This window comes from Dipodomys merriami, unplaced genomic scaffold (assembly GCF_024711535.1).
Source record: "Dipodomys merriami isolate MVZ:Mamm:240054 unplaced genomic scaffold, mDipMer1.0.p SCAF_286, whole genome shotgun sequence".
Lineage (NCBI taxonomy): Eukaryota > Metazoa > Chordata > Mammalia > Rodentia > Heteromyidae > Dipodomys > Dipodomys merriami.
Window position 1 is genome coordinate 125,756 of NW_027204337.1, and position 24,271 is coordinate 150,026.

At 39.1% G+C, this 24,271-nt stretch overlaps 1 protein-coding gene across 1 annotated transcript in view; it reads left to right on the forward strand.

Moving 5' to 3' along the window:
• LOC138838622 (zinc finger protein 568-like) overlaps positions 1–24,271 on the forward strand; it is a 38,627-nt gene that overhangs the window by 8,063 nt on the left and 6,293 nt on the right. Inside the window, exons 4-7 of the mRNA XM_070038027.1 lie at positions 16,962–17,051; positions 19,487–19,545; positions 22,337–22,463; positions 23,664–23,753. Coding sequence (XP_069894128.1) covers positions 16,962–17,051; positions 19,487–19,545; positions 22,337–22,463; positions 23,664–23,753 — 366 coding nt within the window. The remainder of the gene's footprint in view (positions 1–16,961; positions 17,052–19,486; positions 19,546–22,336; positions 22,464–23,663; positions 23,754–24,271) is intronic.

The following is a 24,271-nucleotide window of genomic DNA, read 5'->3' on the forward strand; positions in this document are numbered from 1 at the left end:
AAAATTTATGAATGTAACTTATGTGGAAAGTCCTTCTCCTGGAAGTCAACTCTCACTGTCCATCAGATAACACACACAGGAAAGAAACCTTATGAATGTAACATGTGTGGAAAGTCTTTCGCCAGGATGGCATACCTTACTGTCCACCAGAGAACACACACTAGAGAGAAACCTTATGAATGTAACATGTGTGGAAAGTCTTTCACCAAGAAATCAAATCTTACTGTCCACCACAGAACACACACAGGAGAGAGACCTTATGAATGTAACCTGTGTGGAAAGTGTTTCACCCAGAAATCAATGCTTACTTGCCACCAGAGAACACACACAAAAGAGAAACCTTTTGAATGTAAGATTTGCGGAAAGTTTTTCACCCGCAAGGGATATCTTACTACCCACCAGAGAACACACACAGGAGAGAAAATTTATGAATGTAACTTGTGTGGAAAGTCCTTTACCTGGAAGTCAGCCCTCACTGTCCATCAGATAACACACACAGGAAAGAAACCTTATGAATGTAATGTGTGTGGAAAGACTTTCACCCGAAAGGTGTACCTTACTGTCCACCACAGAACACACACAGGAGAGAGACCTTATGAATGTAACTTGTGTGGAAAGTGTTTCATCCAGAAATCAAAGCTTACTCGCCACCAGAGAACACACACACAGGAGAGAAACCTTATTAATGTAACATGTGTGGAAAGGCTTTCACCTGGAAGTAAAACTTCACTGTCCATCAGAAAACACACATGAAAGAAACCTTATGAATGTTGTATGTGTGGAAATATTTTCAGCTAGAAGCTGCACCTTACTGTCCACCAGAGAGCACACCAGGAGAGAAATTTTATGAATGTAACCTATGTGGAAATTCTTTCACCCAGAACATACACCTTTCTGTCCATCAGAAAAAAACCCACCAGAGAGAAATGTTATGTATGTAGTAGGCATGGAAATTCTTTCATCTAGAAGGCAAACTTAACATCCATCACAGAACACAAGGAGAGAAACCTTATGAATGCAACCAGTGTGGAAAGACCTGGAGTTCACAGTTTAACACACATAAGTTGATTCACACAAATGAAATAACTTAGGATTGTACCAAATGGACAAAGTTTTCGATCTGTAAGAAAAGTGAAATTGCAATACTGAACCAATACAGGATAGAAACCTTTTGATATAGCAGATGTGGAGTCCTCCTACTACAAGACACAGCTCAGAGTGCATCACAGAACACCCAAAACACACAGAAACAGAGACCCATGCTCTCACACACAAAGAGGAGAGAAATCATATGTAGGAAAAAATGGAAAGGTTTTCAAGAAAAAGTCCTAACTCAGTTTGCATCAGAGAACAGACACAGATGAGAAAATACAAATATATCAAATGTGGAAAGTCCTTTACTAAGTATTCATAGATCCAAGTTCATATAACACACAGCAGAGAAATCTTAAAAATATTACAAATGTGGAAGCTCTTTGACCTGAAAGGAATATCTCAGTGTTCATGAGAGAACTGACTCACATAGGAGAAAAGAAAGTAGTGCATAGAACATATGTGAAATGACTTTCAATCAGAACTGAGTCCTCAGCATATGTGAGATCAAACACAGCAGAGAAATTATGAGTATAGAAAACATTTTGCCCGAAGTCAAAGGTGATTTACAGTGTATAGAAGATTCTCTGGAGATTATATTAGAGGTGATTTGCATGGTATAGAACGATGTGTGCAGGTTACATGAAAGCAAACTAATAAATACATGTCAGATGAGACAAACATAATAAATAGCAAAGTGATCACTAAAATGAAACCATGTTAATATTGTAATATAAAAATAGTAAATATATCAGGTACTGTCTGATTTGAACAGAAGAAAACATACTCAAAAAACTCAATAAGCCAAACAGACATACATTAATTATCAAGAAATAAAATTAAATCAATATAAACATATCATAAGCAACAATCATTATTGAAAAATACAAGTAGTCATAATATGAAAGGAAAGGAACCTCAGCACAAATTGTGTTACCACAGATACGGAGCATTGATAATAACAAGCAAATTATAAATCTGTATAACAAAAGTTCTATTCTGAAAAGTAAAGTCTACAAAGACATGATTAAAAGGACAAAGAATGATAATTTCTTTAATCTATCATTATGATTGGAGAAGTAATTTTCCTCTTAATGATTGTATAACTAGACAAATGGTCACTAGAAACACACACAGGGATAGCATTATCTTTACTAAATGCTGTTTATAAAGCACTATGCAGTTATATTTACCAAGACAGACACACTGACAATAGATCTAAAGACAAATTGTCTAGAAATCAGTATGACAAATAAATCTATGATATAAATACAAAAAAATCCAACAATATGTTTCCAATAATCTAACAGTAAAATAAACAGAAGGAAACTAGAATGAATATGTAAAAATATATGTATGCTATCATTGTGATTTATTAAAGAGAGCTACTTTCTTACTTCACTTGTGAAATAAAAACAGTTGTTTTCAATTATGTATGGTGTATTCACATGTATATCTTCTGGTGGGTGTGGCATTGTCATAGAATGTGAGGGAAATAGGATGATGAAAGTAAAATATACAACTCAAGAGTAGAGATAAGAGGGAGAGATTGGGAGAGAATGAAGGCATGGAAGACACTGTATGAAACGAAGGGTATTTTTTACCTCACTCATGACATATCTCTCTATACATCACCTCCATAATAAGATTAAATTACATTAATTATAAAACAATACCTCCAGCATAAACGATCTGCTTAGTGAAGAAAATCTACCACAGGTAGAACAGGTACAGTTGTTAGAAAAACAATACAACACTTAATTTGAAAGATAAACTATTTCAGTTTAGGTTGCAAAATAACTCTACATAAACCATAAACAAGAAATTATTTCATTGTAGTATCCAATTAAGTATTAATGTTAAATGTTGAAGTAAGAAAAATCAAGGCAAGTACTTCTTGCTCAGACTGTCATTTTAGCCTAGCTACTAAGGAGGAAACTGAGGTCTGCAAGCCAGCCTGGATAGACAACTCAAACTAAGCAGCTAATGAACAGGTTAGAGGTATGGCTCAAGTGATAGTGCCAACAGTGAGTGAGGAAGTTGACTGACTATGAGACCTGAAGTTCAAGCTCCAATAGTAGCTCAAGAAAACCATGAGGTATGTTTATTACTGTGTTTCTAAGTTAGAAACCTAACTGTAGTGATACTAGCAAGTCTTCATCTCAGATATAAAGGGAAAAGAAGATGAGTGGAGGAGGGAGAGAAGGGAAGCAAAGGTCAGGAAAAAGAAGGAAGAAGAGAGGACAAGAGAATAGTGGAGAGGAGGGGAAAAGAGGGAAAGGGAAAAGAAGAGAAGAGAGATGGGGAGGAAAGTTTCATGGCATCAGATTTGACAGTAACTGGTCTGGGAAGATTGCTCAGTGGTAGAGCGCGTGCTTATCATGCATAAGGCCCTGGGTTTAATTCCTCAGTACCACATAAGCAAAATGTTGGAAGTGTTCCTTTGGTTCAATCTGTAATGTACTCACCTTGAGCTGAACAGCAGAGTGACAGCACCCAGGAAAACAGTTCAGGACTCACTGCTGAGAAAAAAGAAAAGAAAAAAAAAATAAAGCAAGATTTGACAGTAACCCCATAAATAAAACTCCAAAACTACCTCTTGGAAAAAACAAAGAAACAAACAAACAATGTGAGTCTCTGGTGGATCACACCTGTTATATTAGGTACTCAAGAGGGTGAGATCTGAAGATCGGGTCTCAAAGTCAGCCTGAGCAGGTATAGCTGTGAAACTCTTACTTCCAGTAAATCAAAAGAAAACCAGAAATGGTGCTGTGGCCAAAGTGGTAGAGTGCTAGTCTTGAATTTAAGAGCTGAGGGACAGCATTCAGGCCCAGAGTTCAAGCCCCATGACCTACAATATATAAATAAATAACTAATAAATAAATACAAATGAAAACCTTGTATATTGAAAAACACTACCAATAAAGGAAAAAAAGCATGTATGTGAGAAATATTTGCATATATCTCTAAATGGATTGCTAACCAATATGAATTAGAAAATATAAAGAAAATCCTTCAAGTAATGCAGACAACAAAATCTAATTTTAAAGTTGGAAAAAGATTGAAGAGATTTTTCTAAAAATGACATACACATGTAGTACATTAAAATAAAAAATAGTTTAATATCTGTAGTCATGAGAAAAATTCAAATCAAAATTCCAATAAAATAACATTTGATGCATGCTAGTATGGACATAGTTTTAAATAAAAACAACAAAAATACTCCCAAAGTCTCAGAAAAGCTAGGAAAGATGTGAAAAGGATGTGAACCTTGGTGCATTTCTGTCATGTATATAAAAATATCAAAGATGAAGCCAGGTACCCGTGGTTCACACCTGTAATCATATCTACTCAGAAGGCTGAGATTTGAGGATCACGGTTCAATGCCAGCATGGGCAGGAAAATCCGTGAAACTCTTATCTCCAATAAAACCACCAGAAAACCAGAAATGTTGCTGTGGCTCCAGTGGTAGAGCGCTAGCCGTGAGCTAAAGAGCTGAGGGAGTACGGCTCAGGCCCTGAGTTCAAGCCCCTTGATCGACCTAACAAACAAACAAATAATCTATCAAAGATGGTACGAGGAGTCCTAAAAAGAACTAAACATAGAATTATATAGGAATATGGTCCAGCATTTCTATGCTTGTGTGCAACAGCAGATAAAGCAGGGAGTACAACAAATGCTTGGAGAATCACTTCTCAAAATCTACTCACAATAAGCAAAACATTGAAGCATGTAAACCAATAAATGTGTTCAAAGGAGAAAACTTTACTACATTTTATGGCAGGAATGAACTTTAAGTAAAATTAGCTAAATAAAACACACCAGTCATAAAGGAACAGCCATGGTATAATTGCCCTTACTGAGCTTTCAAGGATCAACAAATTTGTGGAGCCCAAATGTAGGATGATTCCAGAGACTGGGATAGAGAGGAACAGGGGCTGCCTATTCAATGATTAAACAGCTTCACAGATGGAAGATGAAAAGTGTTGTAGCTGGATGGATGGAATGGCTTCACAACAGTGTGGCCCAGTGTTTTATCAATGAATTGTACACATAAGAATGGCTAATGTAGCCACACACAGTCTGAAACACAAGTATTCTCCCTGGACTTGGGAAACTCAAGAAAGATTATTTGCCAGCCTAGGCTACATAAAAAGATGAAGAGCTTGCTTGGAGGTGGGTGGGGGAGTGTAGTCCAGGAGATGGGAGGGCTGGGATGGTAGGGGAAAAACAAAGGAGGAGGCAACAATGCTTAATAAGAAATGTACTCATTATCTTGTTCATGTAAGTGTAACCCCTCTGTATGGTATTTTCACAATAAATAAACTTATTTAACAAATAAGAGCTTGCTGGACTACATAGATAGACCTATCATCCAAAGAAACATGGAAAAATCAAATTTTGGATTCTGTGAAGACATATGGGTGACAAACATATCTATTTTACCTAGTAAAATAACAAACAAACTGAAAGTGTTTGAACACATGCTCAAACAGTGTTTAGTTGGAAATACACACTACAAATAGCATTAATAACAAACACACATGGACAAAAATACAAATTATTATAATCTGTGTAGGTTTAAAAGATGATTTCACTGACTATTGCTCAAATGTGTCACATATTCCTGAACCATTTCTTCCACTAGATTCCCGAGGATACATTGCCACACATGCTATTTAGTATTGAAGTTCCTGAGATTAAAGTTTACTACTTAGCAAATGTATGTCAGAATTTGCCATTAGTGATATTTCCAATACGAAAACCATAGTCACTGTATGTTTATTTTCACAACCAGCTTCTATGTTATAATATCAGTGAATGCAAATATTCAAGCAGAGCAAGAAGAAAAAGGAAAACTGCAGGAACCACATCAAATAAGGTTAAACAAGAGACAGATAATAGAATCTGGAAACTCAAATTATTTTATGTTTAGGAACAATTTTCCTGTATAATGAATAACAAAAATGTCAAATCTAAGAGCCATGTCACCAAAAGAAAACTGATCAGTAAGAGAATCTACTTCCCAGATAAAACATTTGAAGAAAAGAAAAATTAAGAGAGAAATAAAGCTAGTGAACTCACATGGTGGTGGCTCATGCCTGTAAGCCTAGCTACTCAGGTGGCTGAGATCTGAGCATAGAGGTTCAAAGCCAGCCCAGGCAGGACTATCTGTGAGACTTGCATCTCCAATTAACCACTAGAAAACTGGAAGTGGCAATGTAGCACCACTGGTAGAGTACTATCCTTGAGCTGCAGAGTTTAAGTATAGCCAGTAGGCCCAGGGTTCCAGACCTCCAACTGAGAAAAAAAAGAAGAAAGAAGGATGGTAAAGGGAAACAAAGGAGGAGGCAACAATGCATGATAAGAAATGTACTCACTATCTTGCCCATGTAATTGTAACCTCCCTTTATGGTATTTTCACAATAAATAAATGTAATACAAAAGAAAGAAAAAAATTAATAAAGATGAAAAATAGAATGAATTGGGAAAATAGGAAAGAGAACTCCTATGAGAGCACCATAGAGAAAAACAGAGATTTCTATAAATACCATCAAACTCAGCCTAAGTTTCAAGTAAAACAAAGAGCACAAAGCAGTCCAAGAGTATTTACAGAGATTAAGTGAAGTACTTTTAGCTCACTCAGTCCTGTAGAATATTTGAAGTTATGTTTGACCACACTATTTCAGCAAATCCAGTAAAATTTCATTAGGATAGTTTAATATTACATATGAGGATGTGATGTCTGAGCAGTTGCTAGCCATCCTTCACTTTCTATGAGAAGTCATCTCCTAGGTGTCACTGAATCACATTAACTAGTGGGACAACTTTCTCTCACACTAGAAAAAGTAGAAACAAACTGAAGCATATCTTCACTTAGAATGACTGATTTTATAATCTGCTAAATCTCCAAGCCATCTTCAGCTTTTTTTTTTTTTTTTTTTGGCGGTCCTGGGGCTTCAGCTCTGGGCTTTGGTTCTGTCCCTGTGCTCTTCAGCTCAAGGCGAGTGCTCTATTGCTTGAGCCACAGCACCACTTCTGGTTTTCTAGTGGTTTATTGGAGATAACAGTCTCACAGACTTTCCTGCCTGGGCTGGCTCTGAACCCTGATCCTCAGCTCCCAGCCTCCTGAGTAGCTAGGATTACAAGTGTGAACCGCTGGCGTCCAGCTACATCTTAACTTTTTTAGAAACATGTTCCTGAAGCTGATTCTTTTTTCTTTTCTTTTATTTTCTTCATTTTTGCACACCCTTAGGTTCATAATATGGAATGTCAAACAAAATAAGAAATAAAAGAATCTCACTAGAGATCCTTTCATTCTTTCTTGCTGTTGACAATGAATAAAGATTCTGGAACCATGGCTAGGAGTGAAGGCAAATAAGGGAGTCAGAAAAGAACCTGTGGGATTTTCCCCTAGATGTTCCTGCTCAAAACATGATATGTGGGCTGGAAAAGCCTTCCAATGGGACAAGAATTATTCCTGTCTTAAGAAGAGGATTAAAGTGTCCACTAAAGACATATGCACGGGGGCTGGGAAGGTGGTTCAGTGGTAGAGCACTTGCCTTGTATGCCTGAGGCCATGGGTTCGATTCCTCAGCACCACATAATCAAAAAGAAAAAAAGCTGCAAGTGGCACTGTGGCTCAAGTAGTAGAGCGCTGGCCTTCAGCTGAAGAGCTAAGGTACAGGGCCCAGGCCCAGAGTTCAGGCCCCACCACCAGACCCCCCTCCCCCCCCAAAAAAAAGAAATAAAAAACTAAAGCTCCTACAAAAGATTGTTGAAAAATTGAACCCAAAAAAGGAAAACATGCCACCTGTTAACTAAAAGTAATTATCACTGAAATACACCTAGGGATATGTAAACTATTTTTCTATTAAGGTAAAGATATCTTAGGATTCCATTGATTATTTGTACTCTACCTCATTTATTTACATATTCAAACACATGTATGTTATGAACAGTATTTTCATACAAAGTTATAGATATAAAATATATACAACACATATTTTTTGTTTTATAATATTTCAGTAATGGTTGTCATATGGCACATTTCCCTTTATGCAAATAACTAGCATACCTTGTACAATGACTTGCAATTTGAGTTTGAACCTGCTTTGGCCAAAGGTACATCAGTAATGATCACATAAACAGAGATTGAGAAGTCCATCACTTGCCTAAGCAGTGATATTAAGAATCATGTCCATTCTGCTGGAGATACAGGGCCTCATAAAGATGCAACATAAAATGCTGGTCAAAGGAGTGACAAAATCTCAGTCAACCATCCCCAGCCAAGGCACCAGTAAATTGAAGTCTTATGTGTTACTACACAATATTAACAGAAAATACACCCCAAAATGTAGATCCATCAAAATTAAAACCAACAAATTATATCCCTATGTGCTTTTGCTTGTACTTATTGGTTGATTACACAGGATATTCTGTTATCGAGTAGTGATGTAGTTTTTACAATTATGTAGAATGGTAATTGTTAATATAAAATACATCACCTTTACAGTGACATATACAAAAAGGGAAAATCTATTCTGTTTACTTCAGTGAGGTAGTTTTTGCTCAGAAAGACACTATGAATCCTTTAAAAGCAATACTTGCGCATTACTACTGGGTCTTTCTGTCACAAGAATGTTTTATTACTTTGAAAAACTTAAAAGAATTTATTTTAGACTAAGTGTTCACATTCACAATTCTTAAGATCAGGAGTGTTACAGATTTCAAGGTGGGGGCATTTTCTGTGTTTTGGGATTTGGACTGTCCTCATACACATTAGTGACTGAACATCCTGCCTTAAAACTTTCAAGTTTTCTATTTCATATTATTGCATTAGAACATAATCTGAATTTTAAAAAAAAGCATTGTAACGGGGCTATCATGTCTAATAGCTGTAATCTTAGGTATTCAGAAGGCTGAGATCTAAGGAAAGTTAGTATTATCCTCACTTTTAGTCCTCAGCTCCACCCAGGCCTGAGCTCCTCCCAGACCTAGAGTTCCCTCAGTACAGCTGGCCACTCCCTCTCTCATCTCAGACTCACCTGAGCATGTACTTAACTCACTTCCTGCCCCCCAGATCCTGTTGCAACCAGAAGAGGGACAAATGCTTGTGCTCCCTCTCCTGGGAAATATGGTCCTACTAATAAACCTTATAATAATCTTTCTCCTGTGCCTGCTTGTGGTCCCCTGGGATGGACATGAAGAAACCCTACAAGGATCACAGATTGAAGTCAGGGGGATAGGAAAGTCTGAGAGACTTATTTCCAATAAACTACCAAAGTAGTCGGAAGTGAAAATGTGGCTTAAGTGGTAGAACATTAGCATTGAACCAAATAATTTCGAGGTCAGTTTCCAGACCTTGAGTTCAAGAATCAGGACAGGCAGACACATATCAAGGGCATTGTATTGTATTCAAATTATATTTTAACAATTGTTTTTGGTATACATGTATAGGAAATCTCTCTCATTTTTTTTTGTCGGTGTGGGGTCTGAACTCTGAGCCTGGGCACTGTCCCTCTGACCTTCAGCTCAAAGCTAGCACTCTACTACTTGAGCCACAGTACACTGCTGGTCTTTTCTGCTTATGTGGTTCTGAGTAATCAAGCCCAGGGTTTCATTCATGCAAGGCAAGCACTCTACCACTGAACCACCTGCCCAGCCAGTCTCTCTCATTTTAAGTGATGTAAAATAGGCTAATTAAATTAGGGGAGAAATTGTAATTTGTCAGAACAGACACATCAATTGGAGTATATCTGTGCCAGCAGCATTTTGAAAGTTTCTAAAGTCATTGGAAGTGCAGAGGATGAAAAGAGGATCAATATGTTTATATAAGATATTTTCAAGGAATGTTTACCATTCATTGGCTACAATGCACAAAAAGGAAGCTCATAAAGTCACATGGGTGAGTACCAGAATCTCTAGGTTCAGAAGTATAAACGCACAACTCCTGACTGTCCTTGTCAAGAGGACCAGAGGTTTGTGAGCCACTTTCTGGCACCTGGAGGAACAAGTGCTAATGGCAGCACAAACCTATGAGCCCATAAAATATCATCCACCGCAGACTGGAGAAAGATGGGAAGGGCAGACTCTGGCTAGGAGCCTCAGATTGCTTCCAGTTACAGCTCCCAAGTTCCCCTGAAAAAGAGAAGCTGGGCTTCTACCTCTTGGCTCAGACTATGGAGTGCAAAGCTGTATTTCAGAGCGCTTCCAGCAGCAAGGGAAAAGCAAAGTAACCCAAATTTGCAAACCAAAAACACGAACAGTGGACAAAGAGGCACTGGTGCCTGTTCCCCTCACCCCCACCTCTCCTGATTTACCCCCTGTGATCTTCCCCCACACACTTTCAAAGGTCTATGCCCCGATAGAAACTACAATTCCCAGAATGCATGCACAATTCACCTAGAGGAAGTGGGCTTGTTACAGGGTTTTGACTGGCACAAGGCACTTGGTCCTAAGTGTGCAAGGATGCATGGGAACCTTTCTCTCCCAGCTGCGGAAACTTAGGTAAGTTTCTTGAAAATTCAGTTTACCAACATAAATATTGTGAGACCATTGAAAAACAAAAATGTATTAGGAGCATTGCATAATTTGGCTTTTTAATTCTTAGTTATTTTAATATAATTAAGGTTATGAAATACGAAGTTTTTTTTTGTTTTTGTTCAAAAAGTACGTTCTGCTGAATGTAAATTATGTCTCTGTTTTTCCTTAAAGTTTTGAGTATCTCCCCTGTCATTTTACAAAGGTATTTGCAGCTGGGTGCCAATGGCTCATGCCTGTAATCCTAGGTACTAAGGAAGCTTCGATATGAGGATCCCTGTTAAAAGCCAGCCTGGGCAGGAAAGTTCATAAGTCCTATCTCCATGTAACTACCAAAACAATGGAAGTGGCCTTGTGGCTCAAGTGGGAGAGAGCTCACTTTGAGCTGAAAAACGCAGGGACACTGCTCAGGCTGGGTTCAAGCCACAAGATCGACCAAAAAAAAAAAAAAAAAGTTCTTGCAGACAGTAAAATGATTGATTCTGGCATCATCTACCCCTGTTCTAATATATATATTGGAATAAAATAACAGAAGGTAAAGACAGATATACTTTATAATCTTTGAATTAAATTGATTTGTCAAATTCTACTCATTACTTTCCCAGAAACTCCCAAATTCCATGTATGAAATTTTAAGGAGTTTTTGGTTATTTGCATATGAAATTTGCCTTTCCTTATAAAGAATATCCCTCATTTTGTTGTTGGTCCTGTAGCTTGAACTCAGAGCTTGGGCACTGTCTGAGCATTTGCTGTAATGTACTTGCCTTTCTTTTATTAATTGCTTCAGGGGAGTAGTGAAAAGTTTCCTCCCAGGTGATTTTTAGAAAATGTTACTCCTCCTCCAAGACTCTTAAAAAAATAGTTTTCTAGGTAGATCTGAATGAATGTGGGAGGAGGTAGAGTTCAGGGCAGGTCCATGTTCATTTGAAGCTTCATTACTTGCTCCAAACCAGTGTGTTTTTACTTTTCTGTTTTGCATATCCTATTTTGTTTTGATTGTCGACCTCTTCTCTGAACCTAGAAGTTCCTGTCAGCTAGTCTAGGCCACATATCTAGGGGTCCTCAGACTTGTCTTCCCAGACTGCATCCATTACACTGTGGAATAAATCTTTTGCCTCCCTTCCTCATATCAGACATTCTAAGCTTGTCTCTTAAGGGTTTGTTGTGATTGTTGATGATCCTTTCTACACATCATGACTGGGAAGGATTGTGTAGGAAATTTTCATGCCTTATATTCAGTCCTCCAGTGTAAGGGTTTTCCATCCCTCTTTTAGTGGACCTTAGCTATTCCTCCTGAAAATGGAGATCGTGAGGCACATTTGGATGTATAGATGGCAACATTGGAGCACCTATAAAATATGAAGGAAGAATAATTCTTTCTTTCTGAAAAGTTAAAAGTAAGTTCCTGGGAGGCAAGGACATAAGGATGAGGTAAAAATGGGTGCTTTCTAAACTAGCTGTGTCCCATAGTTGTCCTTGTTCTTGGTTACATTTTTCAAACATTCATTTCTAAGTATTATGTTTATTATACTAGTATAAATAGAATTTACTTCCTACATTATTTTTGAATTGTTCATTGCTCACAGACGTAAGCCTCATTATTATACAAATATTATATCCTCTTATTTCATTGGTTACAGTTATTGACTATTGCAGATCCTGAGGTAGAAGGTACAAGTACGGTAAGGTATTCAGGGATAGATTATGTTTCTGACTTCCTCTGGAGGAAAAGGTGAACCAATGGAAAAAGATGGAGCTTATGCATAACACTTGTAGGATTCCTTTGGCAGGAGATGTGGTGCATCCCTCTTGGGTTCCATTATGCCCAGTGATTCCCATGGTTGTGATGATCCATCACCCAGGAGGGCCAGTGGATTTCACACCTTGTCCACAGTTTTGGTGGTAGGAGTCTCCCAGTATGTAAGGCAGGACTGGTCTCAGAGGAGTGTTGTGATTAGTGGTACCTTGCTGGCTCCCATGTTTGTCTGTTTGTGTGGACAAGCTCACCCTGACATCTTGAGCCTGGCTGCTGCCATGAGGCCTATTTGAACTAATGCGTCTCACCATCCCATACCTCTGTTCAGAGACCTGTCCTGTTTCATGGTTTTGTATCATTTACTGTGCAAGCTTGTGTTTGTATCCATATAGGCTAGTAGTGGGCTGGGTATGGTTTTCAAGGGTGGGGTGGTGTTTCATGCCTCTTGCAGGAACAATTATATTCTCACTAACTGCATGAGTAATCCTAGCTTACTATGCAATCCCCTTAACTTACATTGCATGTTCAGTTGATAGAACCATGGTATAATAAGTTTGGGTCTTGGTTTGCTTTTAAGGTTCAGAGGACTCTTAGCCATTGCTGCAGATTTTGGGGAATATAGGTTGCCTTCATTATTGCTACCCTGACTCTTCTTGCTAGCGCTACTGCTTCTCCTGTGATCCTTGTAGAAACCATATATACAGCACAACATGTTAATGCTTTAGTTTGAAATGTTTCTGGACCCTTGGTATTCCGGTGGGAGTAGATAAAATGATTGTGATATGTTTTATGATTTGGAAACAGCAATGATGTATGTTTATAATCACATAGACCTGCTAAAGAGCCAGTTAAAAATGATGTGTCATGCTAATTGTCAATACATCTGTGTTATCCTTCTTAAATATGATGGAAATATGACTTGTACCAATATCCAGTGACATATTTGAGTAATCTTGCCCTCTGATCATTTAAGCTTAGGCATTATGCAGCTTCAGGGTCAGATATCTGGTATTGGTCACTCCACCATGCAGGCTTAGCTGTATCACTTCTCAATTACCTTCAGGGATTCACCTGGGGAACTAGCACTCTTCTTGCTATTTCTTAGGCATTTTCCTGGTTCTTGTATTGGTATTTCTTTTTTCTTCCATTCTTCCTGAGATGTATGATCTGCTGATTTTCCAGGTTCAGGCTGATAGACACTTGCTCAATTTACAAAATGAAAAAGGGGGAAGTGGTGCAGACCCTGAGGTGCCAAGAGCTGGCACGGTGTGAGCAAAAGCTCCAGAACCACAGACTGCAACCTTCAGGGCTATAAGTACTTGCCCTTTTTGTAGGAGGGAGTGTTCCTTTTAGCTTCTGGGCCTGGAGGCTTACCTCTAGGTGTTTGGTGGACAAAGGTTGAAATAGAATGAGGAAAAATGCATATGGTCTGCACTTGTTGGTACAGTGAGTCCTTCAAAAATGTGATGCAAGCACTGGACAGATCTAGAAAGTGTCAATAGCTAAGGTTATTGCTGGAATAAAGAGAGATTCATCATTGTCCTTGTCTCAGTCTGTTCCATTATCATCCCATTGCCCTTCCAGAGCACTGTTTGTGTTGTGGCTGTCCTAAAACAGTGGTAGAGTGCTTACTTAACCTGCATGAAGCCCTGGTTCAAGTCCTCAGTACCACATACATAGAAAAAGCCAAATGTGAATTTGTGGCTCCAGGAGTAGGGTGCTAGTTTTGAGCAAAATTTTAGGGACAGTGTCCAGGCACTGAGTTCAAGCCCCAAGGCTGGGACATAAAAGAAAAGAAATGCAAGATAGGTGCAGGTGCCTCATGTCTTTAATCCTAGCTATTCAAAAGGCTGAAACCTGAGGATCGCAGTCCAAAGTCAGCCTGGCCAGCATTGTCTGTGAGACACTTATCTCCAATAAAAACCAGAAAAACAGAATTGGTGCTTTAGCTCACAATGTAGAGCACTTGACTTGAGCTGAAGGGCTGAGGGATGGTTCCTAGGCTCACAGTTCAAGTGGCATGACCCAAAACAAAACAAAACAAAACAAAAGGGTATAAGAATAAAGAAATTCATCACAAATGTAGGCTTGAACAATGAAAACTATATTTCAGGGATGGGAAGGTGGTTCAGTGGTAGAGTGCTTGCCTTGCATGCATGAGGCCCTGGGTTCGTTTCCTCAGCACCACATAAGCAGAATAAGCCAGATGTGGCACTGTGGCTTAAGTGGTAGAGCACTAGCCTTGAACCGAAGAGCCAAGGAACAGTACATAGGCCCAGACTTCAGGACCCATGACTACCCCCCCCAAAAAAAAAAAAAAAGAGGGGTGGGAAGGTGGCTCAGTGGTAGAGCGCTTGCCTTGCATGCATGAGGTCCTGGGTTTGATTCTTCAGCACCACATAAACTAAAATAATAAAGGTGGAAGAGGCGCTGTGGCTCAAGTGCTGGAGCGCCATCCTTGAGCTGAAGAGCTGAGGGACAGAGCCCAGGTCGAGAGTTCAGGCCCCACGGCTGGACCCCCTCCCCCCAACAAAAAGATAAAGAAAAGAAAACTACATTTCACAGGTACTCTTGGGAGCACCCCAGTTTTTACCTGATCCTTATCTCTTTGTGTCTCAGGAATCAAGTTTTAGGGAGGATTTTTTTTTTGGTCCTGAGGCTAGAACTCTGGGCCTGAGCACTTGTCCCTCAGCTCTTCAGCTCAAGGTGAGTGCTCTACCACTTGAGCCACAGCCCCATTTCCCAGGAATTTAGTTTTAAAGAATGAAATTATTTTTTCTTCATATTGTTAGAGGTGCTTTTAAGTTGAAGTCTATACATTCAAATATGCTCTTTGATTCCCATTTTCATGAGGAATATTTCTGGTCCAAAATAGAGACATGGAGAACCCTTACACTAAAATCAAACGTGAAAGTTTTCAATCCAGTGTTTCCCAATTATTTTTTATGGAAGAGATTACAAAATATCACAATAAACACCGAAGAGACAAGTGTAGGTTCTCTGATAAGAGAGAGGGAGACTGTTGCAGACCCTGAGGTGCCTGCCAGGAGCAGACAAAATGTGAACAAAGGCTTCAGGGCCATTGACTCCCACCCTCAGGCCTGCAAGTCCTTGCCCTTTCTTGGTTTGAGGAAGTGTGTTCTAGCTTTTGTCCTGGGGCTTTAACTGACAGGAGGCTTGTGTGGAAAAGATGTATTGAAATAAAATGAGGAAAGATGTGTGCTGTTTGCACTTTTGGGCACAGTGGGTCTAGACCAATATTACGCACGAATTTGAGAAATATAGCAGAATTGTGCCATCAGCCATCTCTCTGTCTCCTTAATTATCATACCATTGGCTCTCAGAGCCTTGCTTGTGTTCTGATGGGATTGTGGCAGGAGACAAAGATTTACTGCATACTTTAATGGTTAAGGTCTGAGAAGACTAGTCTGAGGTCCCCTAGATATGTAGCCTAAAGCTACTGAGAGGAACTGTTAGGATCAGAGAAGAGGTAAGAATTCTAAAGAGATTTTCACATGCAAAATGAAAAGACAAAAGCAGACTGGTTTGCAAGTGATTAAGCTTCACATCAACATAGCCTAGCCTAAACTTTACTCTTCTATCTCTCCTGCATTCATCCTGACCCCCCTCACCACTATCTCTGTGAAGGGAAATGGAGGTGGTGTGCCTGGTTCATAAGAATCCCTGTGTGGGAACTTTTCACTAGTTACCTGAAGAAAGTATTAAAGGAAATGCAAATAGAGCACAGCAAATGCTCACAGATAGTGCACAAGCTCTGAGTTCAAGCCATAGGACCAACAACAGAAGAAAACATAAAATCCTTAAATGAAATGCAAAATTCAGAAAAGAACAAAAACTCATTTGATTTAATAGATACAATTGGAGAGTTTCTGGAAAATTAATTGTTAGCTTTTGTGAAATCCAAATCACCAGAAGTATTATTCTGCATATTTACCTAACAATCTCACTATTTTATGCCAGTGTATACATTACAGCAATGGGAAGTGACCCAGGTATAAGTTTAGTGGCTGTGAATACCTTTGTAAAGTAGGAGGGGATGTATTAAAAGAAATTTAAGACAAAACAGAGATGTAATTTACATTCAGCAGAAGGCAGGCATTGATAAACAGAAAGGTATAAGCAACGCAGTCACATAACCTCAATTTCATCATTAGAACTAAGAATCAAAAAGCCAATGTAGCCAATTCTCCCCATATATATCCATTTTCTGGTTGGTCTTATGTATTTCAAGAGGAAACAGTGGTTTTCAAGAAACTGAACTTAACTTCCACAGCAGGGAGAGAAAAGTCCCATTGCACACAAGCACACTTGTTCCCAGGTATGTAGGAGGGTGGCACCGAGCATTGTGGGAATTGTAGTCTCCATGGAGGATATTTTCTTTGAAAGTCCTGGGTTGTTTTTGTTTTTTGGAGGGTGGAGGTGGGGCAGAAGATGCTTTTGCACATGCGTCTCCCCGCCCAAAATGGGCGTTTTAAGTCTGCGTCTTCCGGATTCTTTTCCTTTGCCTTGCCCCTGGAAGTGCTCAGAAATACAGTTTTGCCTTCCATAGGTGTGAGCCAGGAGCCCTGCACCCCGCTCTGTGCAGTGGAGCTTGGGAGCTGTAACTTGAAGGAATCTCAGGCTTTGGAACTGATGTCAGGTAGGAATTGTGTGATTGCTGCAGGAGTCTCCCCTCCACGGGTTTCTGTTTGTTTTTCTGTTTCTGTTTGTTTGGTGGGGGGTGAACTCTGGGCCTGCAAGCAGCATTCCGGAGCTCCTCAGCTCAGAGGGAGAGCTTGATACTTGAGCCAAAGCGCCTACTTCCCTCTCCATACTTTTCTCCAGTATGGAGTTGATAATTTGCTTGAGGTTCAAATGTTTGAGAGCAAGCTGGGTGATTGTCCAGACCAGGAGAGCCCAAGAATTGTGCATTTGTACTCCAAGACCAAGGGATTCTTCTATTAACTCGTGACTTTATATGCTTTGCCTAGGTGTAAGAGGAGTACAGGAAGAATTCTAGTGAAATTGTGAGGTGTGTGCCTGCCTTGAGTCCTCTTACATTGAAGTTGTATTTGGGGCTTCTGTGATTTTTCTCCTAGAGATATTTTAATCTGTTTGGCTTGAGGTTTTAATCTCCTGGCTTGAGTTCACAAGCGTTTGTATTCGACTCTGTTTCTAGAGACAGTTGTACATGCGATATTGGAGTAGTGAGTGCTGGTCCTGTATTTTTAGGAATGAAGCCTAGCAATGTTTGAAGCAGAGCACCCTATGAATAGGAATCTCCATCCTAAATGGACAGACCTTGTCAATTCTGAGAAGCCCTAAAGGAAAGAAGCAGAAAAGCACAGGAAGGGAAGATGTTGCTAGCTTCCTTTGCCTTATGCAAAAATTTTTGCTACTTCCCTGAGCACCAGATTCACGTGGTACTCTTTCCTACACCACTGTCAATCACTTTGTGTTGTTGCAAGAGTAAACTAATTTCTAGGTGGCGTGATGAGGAATAAGCTAGAGCATAGTTATGAGAGGGTACCTGAGGCTGTGGTTTGGGATGGTGGGGTAATTGTTATGACTGAAAGTATCTATTCTTGTAGTAATCCCTAATCTTGTTTTTGCTAATTTATTCATCCTGTTAACACTGTTATTTTTAGTATGTAATCATGCAAACTTACATTAATTGTGCCATCTATTGATTTGCTAATGCTAGCTCTAATCAGTTGGTTATGCCTGGTAGTACTGAAAGTGTTGGTCTGGGACATGTGGCCTAAAAAGAAAATTCACAGAAGAAAATTTGAGGCAATATGTCTTACTCAATATTGTATGCTTTGTAGTTGTTACTTATCTTCAGGTGTGTCACGCCTATATCGATTATTTTGTGTTGTATCTTTAGGATGGCCAAGGTTCTTCGCATGACTGTTTAGGGAAATGAACGTTAGGGACTTCTCAAACCTCGATTACCTCATCTTTACTCAAGGCCCTTTGGACAAAGCATTTTAAATGGCAAATTGCTAATCATTGCATATGTGTGCAATGGTTAGAGTGAAATGTGCCATTTGACACCCATTATTGTAATAGTATAACATAAGAAATATATTCTTTTTTTTTTTTTTTTATCAGTCATGGGGCTTGAACTCTAGTCCTGGGCGCTGTCCCTCAGCTCTTCAGCTCAAGGCGAGCGCTCTACCACTTGAGCTACAGCGGTTTTCTGGTGGTTTATTGGAGATAGGAGTCTGATGGTCTCTCCTGCCCTGGCTGGCTTTGAACCGCGATCCTCAGATCTCAGCCTCCTGAGTAGCTAGGATTACAGGCATGAGCCACCAGCGCCCGGTAGAAATATATTCTATATACATTTTTCTATCTAACTTTGGGTGAAAATTACTGATTTACATCATACATGCTTTCCATGGTGTTTAAATATGTGAATGAATGAGGTAGAACACAAAATCCAATGGATTCCTAGGAAACTTTTGCATTAAAAAAGCAGTTCATGGGCTGGAAAGTTGGCTTAGTGGTAGAGTACTTACCTTGCATGCATGAGGCCCTGGGCTCGATTCCTCAGCACCACATAATCAGAAAAGGCTGGAAGTGGTGCTGTGGCTCAAGTGGTAGAGCACTAGCCTTGAGCTGAAGAGCTGAGGGACAGCACCCAGGCACAGAGTTCAGGCACCAGGACTGGCAAAAAAAAAAAAAAAAAGGAAAAAAAAGCAGTTCATACATCCTGAAGTATATTCAGTAATAAGGAATGACTTTTAATGGAAATATATGTTTCTGCTCTCAATTATTCAATAATTTCAGTGGGAACTTTCATTTTTTCCAATTTAGTGTGTACATAAATATATAAATTAGTAGGTTTAATAATATCTATCTATCAGGAAATGGGCTGGATTTGTGTTTATTAGACACTTTAATACTCTGCCTAAGACATTAAAAATTCTTTGCTTATAAGAAGGCTTTACGTTTTCACAATAAAAATAAATAAAAATTAAAAAAAGAAGGATTTACAGTTTTCCAGTCCATGTATCATGTTTGCCAGAGGAAATTCTGGGCCCAAAATCTCACAGATTCATTTCTGAATGCATCATTTCCCTTAAATCCCAGCCATGCTTCCAGAATCTTCTGCTCATTGTCAGCAGCAAGAAAGAATGAATGGATCTCTGGTGAGTTAATTTTTTTTTATTTTTCATTTGTTTTCCATTCCACTATATCACCCTAATGATGTCCAAGAATTAAAAACAATACCAACCACACAGATTCAACCTCAGGAACATATTCAAAAATCGGATAAAGAAGGCTTGTAAATTAGCAGATAAAGATTGCTTGTAGGTTTAGCAGATTGAATGGTTATATTCTAAGTTGAATTCAGATTGGTTTCAGAATGGTTGCATAAAATGTAGTCACATCTGTTATGTGATGTAATGACACCGAGCAGGTTACTTCTCATGGAAGGTGAAGGATAGATTGCCACCTGATCACTTCCTCATGAGTAACATTAAACTATCTCAATAAAATTTTCCTGGAATTGCTGAAATAGTGTGGTCATGCACAGCTTCGTGTTTTCTTAAGGAATGATTAACCTATATGTACTTAAATTACTCTCCATATATACTTCTTGCACTGCTTCATGGTCTTGGTCTTACTAGAAACTTAGCCTATATTTGTTGCTAAGCTTTATGGTCTTTCTACACATTCCTGTTTGTTTTCTAAAGCATTCTCACAAGATTTCTTTCCTCTATTTTCTCTCTCCATTTTTGATTTTCTACTCACTAGTGTTGGTTATTTTTCTTACTCTCTCTTTGTATCTATCTTTTATCATTTTTTTCTTTTTTCAATCCCTCTTTCCTCCATATGTGTCTCAGTTGTTTCTTCAAATGATCTATCTGGAAGTAGATTTTCTTAGTGATCAGCTTTATGTTGCTGACATGGCTCTTAGGATTGACATTTTTCTTACCCATAATATAGGAAAATTGTTGCCTAGAGAGTTCTACAGGATTCCAGAAACAAAGAAAATTAGAGAAACACAAAAACATAAACAGATTTAGGGGAAACCAGGGTTTCGAAGGCGCTTTGGCACTTTGTCCCTGGGCGCCAGCAAGCTAGCATAGTTCCTTGAGTTCACACAGGGAAGATTAGCATTCATAACATGCAAAATTGAAGTATCTATATTAATAGTACAATCAGAGCCACAACAGGTTGTGAGGAAAACATGTTTCCTTATTCTCCTGAGACAGAAGACTGGCTTCAAGAGAAAATGCAGACATGGAGTTCACCTTACCTAGCTTTCAAGGTGAACAGCAGCTCAGTTTCAGATGCTATCTTTCCAACAGTATGGAAAAGGCCTGTACTCCAGTCTCTTAACCCTCTCCAGAATTCTCTTTTAACCCTTCTGCCGCCAACTCTCAGTTTTCTCAGTGGTGTCAGGCTGGAATTCCAACATCTCAAACCTTTTCCCCTTCAGCTCAACTTCAGAGTTCCCTACAGAAAAGTACTTCCTTCTACCAATTGATACACTACAAGAAAATCTGTTTTCTCCAGATTTTGTGTTGGTCTAACTTCATTTGATGTGGTATTCAGTTTTGTTTTTCCTTCCCACTACTGTTGAATATTTTAATTCACTGCCAGTATAAGATTGGAACTAGTGTTGAAAAAAAATAATACAGTGACGAGATGTTCTCTATTAGAAATATCACTTGTCACAACATCTCACAGATGTTTGCTCACTAATTGATTTTGATCTCTGAGGTATTTCACTATTAACTAACACAAGTGAAAATATAACCTTAGAGATCTACTGGAGAAAGGACTCAGGAATATGTAACACATTTAAGCATTTGGTCGTATTTATCATTTTTGTCATCTTGAGTGTTCCTTGAGCCTCTCTATATTTGCCTTCACCTTCCGTGAAGGGCTATTAAAATGAAAACCTTGTAAGGAACATTTTTTTCCCTCCACCTTTATTTTGTATTGTAGAATGTAGGCAAAGTTTACAAAATTTCATGGTAGCAGTTCTTTTTTACATGGGAAGGAAATATCAGGGTATCTATGACCATATTTCAATATTTAGCATTTAAACCAAACATGTTAAACCACGGATATTTTTATGTGGAAACTCAATTAAATCTTATAAGGGCCTAATCAATCATTAGTTACTTTCTGGAGTACTGATACTATTTTTTTTTTAATATTCATGTGGACACTGCTTTTCATAGATCTAGCAATGTTCTATGTTCTGTATTCCATGTGATATCCTGAATGTGTGCTGCTTACTTTTGAGAGTACTTGTTAATAGAAGGTCTAAATAGGATTTATGGTGAAGCAGTATGTGTAAATGCAGGAAAAATATTGGTTTAATTCATTTTTACCCTGGTATGTACTGAAATTTTTATCAGAAATGATAATATAATTTTTCAGACACCTCCTTAGACTTAATGTTATCATGCCAGATTATTGTCTCCTTAGAGTTTTTATCTTGTCTCTATTGCTAGCAGCAGAAATGTGTTTGCATGCATTATGGAAACTGTAATTTTTTATTGGTCTTGGGGCTTGAATTCTGGGTCTGGTTGTTTTCCCTCAGCTCTTCAGGTTAAGGTGAGTGCTACCACTTGAGTGACAGTGCTACTTTCATTTTCTGGTGGTTTATTGGAGATAAGTGTCTCATGGACATTCCTGCCTGGGCTGGCCTTCAACCTTGATCCTCAGACCTCAGCCTCCTGAATAGCTAGGATTACAGGCATAAGCCACCAGCACCCTGCAAATCTGTGTATTTTAATGACCAGGTTTATGTATTGTCAAATATTTCTAGTTTGGTATTTAATTTTCCCAGTGAATAGTTAACAAAGCTAGCTGCAAACATTGTATGTAAGACAAAAGCATACATGCAGCATAATGAAATTCCAGGTTGGAATTCTTATAACCCAGGTCTGATTTCTTGATGGAAATGTGCCATTACAGAAGCTGATGTCATTTGATGATGTGGCTGTGTACTTCACCTGGAAGGAGTGGCAGGATCTGGATCCTGGTCAGAGGACCCTTCATAGAGATGTAATGCTGGAAACCTATAGCAACCTCATGTCCTTGGGTGAGCAAAGGTCACTTTTATTTGGAAGATCAAGTGCTTTTATTTTAGTAGACATTAGACTATTTATGTTCTTTAGGGAGAAGATTCCAGTCTATTCCCATGTAAAAAACTGCTAGTATATAAGCCAGTCGAATTTGAGTCTGATAGCTTGGTGTTGTTTGTCTTTTACACTAGTGCTTGAGCCACAATTCTATTTTCACTTTTGTTTTGGGGTATATTCTGAGTTTCCGTGCCCAGGTGGGTTCCAAGCCTGCCTCTTCTGATCTCACCTCCTAACTGTAGGATTACAGGTGTAAGCATTTGGACCATTACAATTTCTTAAAAAAAAAAAAAAAAAGATTAGAGGCCATGGGAAGTGTTATTTTTTTCTAAGGGAAACTTCAACTTCATTATATGTAACACAAGAGTTAATTTTATTCTCGTTCTTTAAGAAGGCAAATCAATAGTTGGACAGAAGTTCTAAGCTATGATCCACTAATAGGAGACTGACTTCCCAGACTTGGGTAATTATTATAGGTGGATCTACAGTCTAGAATAGAACATACATTACTACTTACAGTATGCTCTGGAAATCATTAAGTAAAAGTGTGTATTTGTAAGCCAAACCTGCTACAGGGTTTAGTGCTTCAGGCTACCAATCCTAGATACTCTGGAGGCTGACATCTGAAGGTTTCAATTTGAAACCAGCAGCTGTAGAAAAATGACCATGAGACTCTTATCTCCAATAAACCATTCAAAAACTAGAAATGTAGCCACGACTCAAACTAGTAGAATGCTAGATTTTAGCAAAAGAGCTGAGTTCAAGCCACACAGTTGGCAAAATAAACACAAAGCTGGATGCTACTCCACCATGGAGCTATTAACAATTGAGAAACCATGGGCTGGGAAGGTGGCTCAGTGGCAGAGGAATTGCCTTCCATGCATGAGGCCCTGTGTTGGATTCCTCAGCACCACATAAGCAGAAAAAAAAAAAAAGCCAGAATTGGCTATGTGGCTCATGTGATACAGTGCTAGCCTTGAGCTGATGATCTGCCCGACAGTGCCCAGAACCAGAGTTTAGGCCCCAGAACTGGACCCCCAACCCCCAAAAAACAATTGAGGAACCAGATTTAGGAGCAACCTTGTGAACAGGATGTCTGCGACCTTACGTTAATGATGACCCAGCAAGAGCAATAATTCTCCAGTATTTCTTAATCATAGGACACTGTGTTCCTAAACCTAAATTGATTGTGATGCTGGAACAAGGTGCAGATCCATGGAGAAGAGAAGCCTCAGACAAGAATTTTACAGGTGAGTTAAAGCATCTTGAATGGTGATGATGGGTCCAGAGCCCAGTTGGTCTGTTTATCTTGAGCTGTACAGAGTGATAGTATTCCTAGTGCCCCTGAGTCATGTGTGGCAGGGAACTAGGTGATCCTTTGTCTCAAGGAATTGTCAATCCAGAATTCACATGGAGGCAAACTGGCTTTGGTGTGCTAATGTATTTAATGTTAGCAATTCTTTGTCTGTAGAGAAGTCATTCTTTTTTTTTTTTGTCGGTCGTGGGACTTGAACTCTGGGCCTGGGTGCTGTCCCTCAGCTCTTCAGCTCAAGGCGCGTGCTCTACCACTTGACCTACAGTGCCACTTCCGGTTTTCTGGTGGTTTATTGGAGATAGGAGTCTCACGGTCTCTCCTGCCCGGGCTGGCTTTGAACCGCGATCCTCAGATCTCAGCCTCCTGAGTAGGTAGGATTACAGGCATGAGCCACCACTGCCCGGCAGAAGTCATTCTTAAAGAGAAAAAGACAATAAGAAATGTACAAAAGGA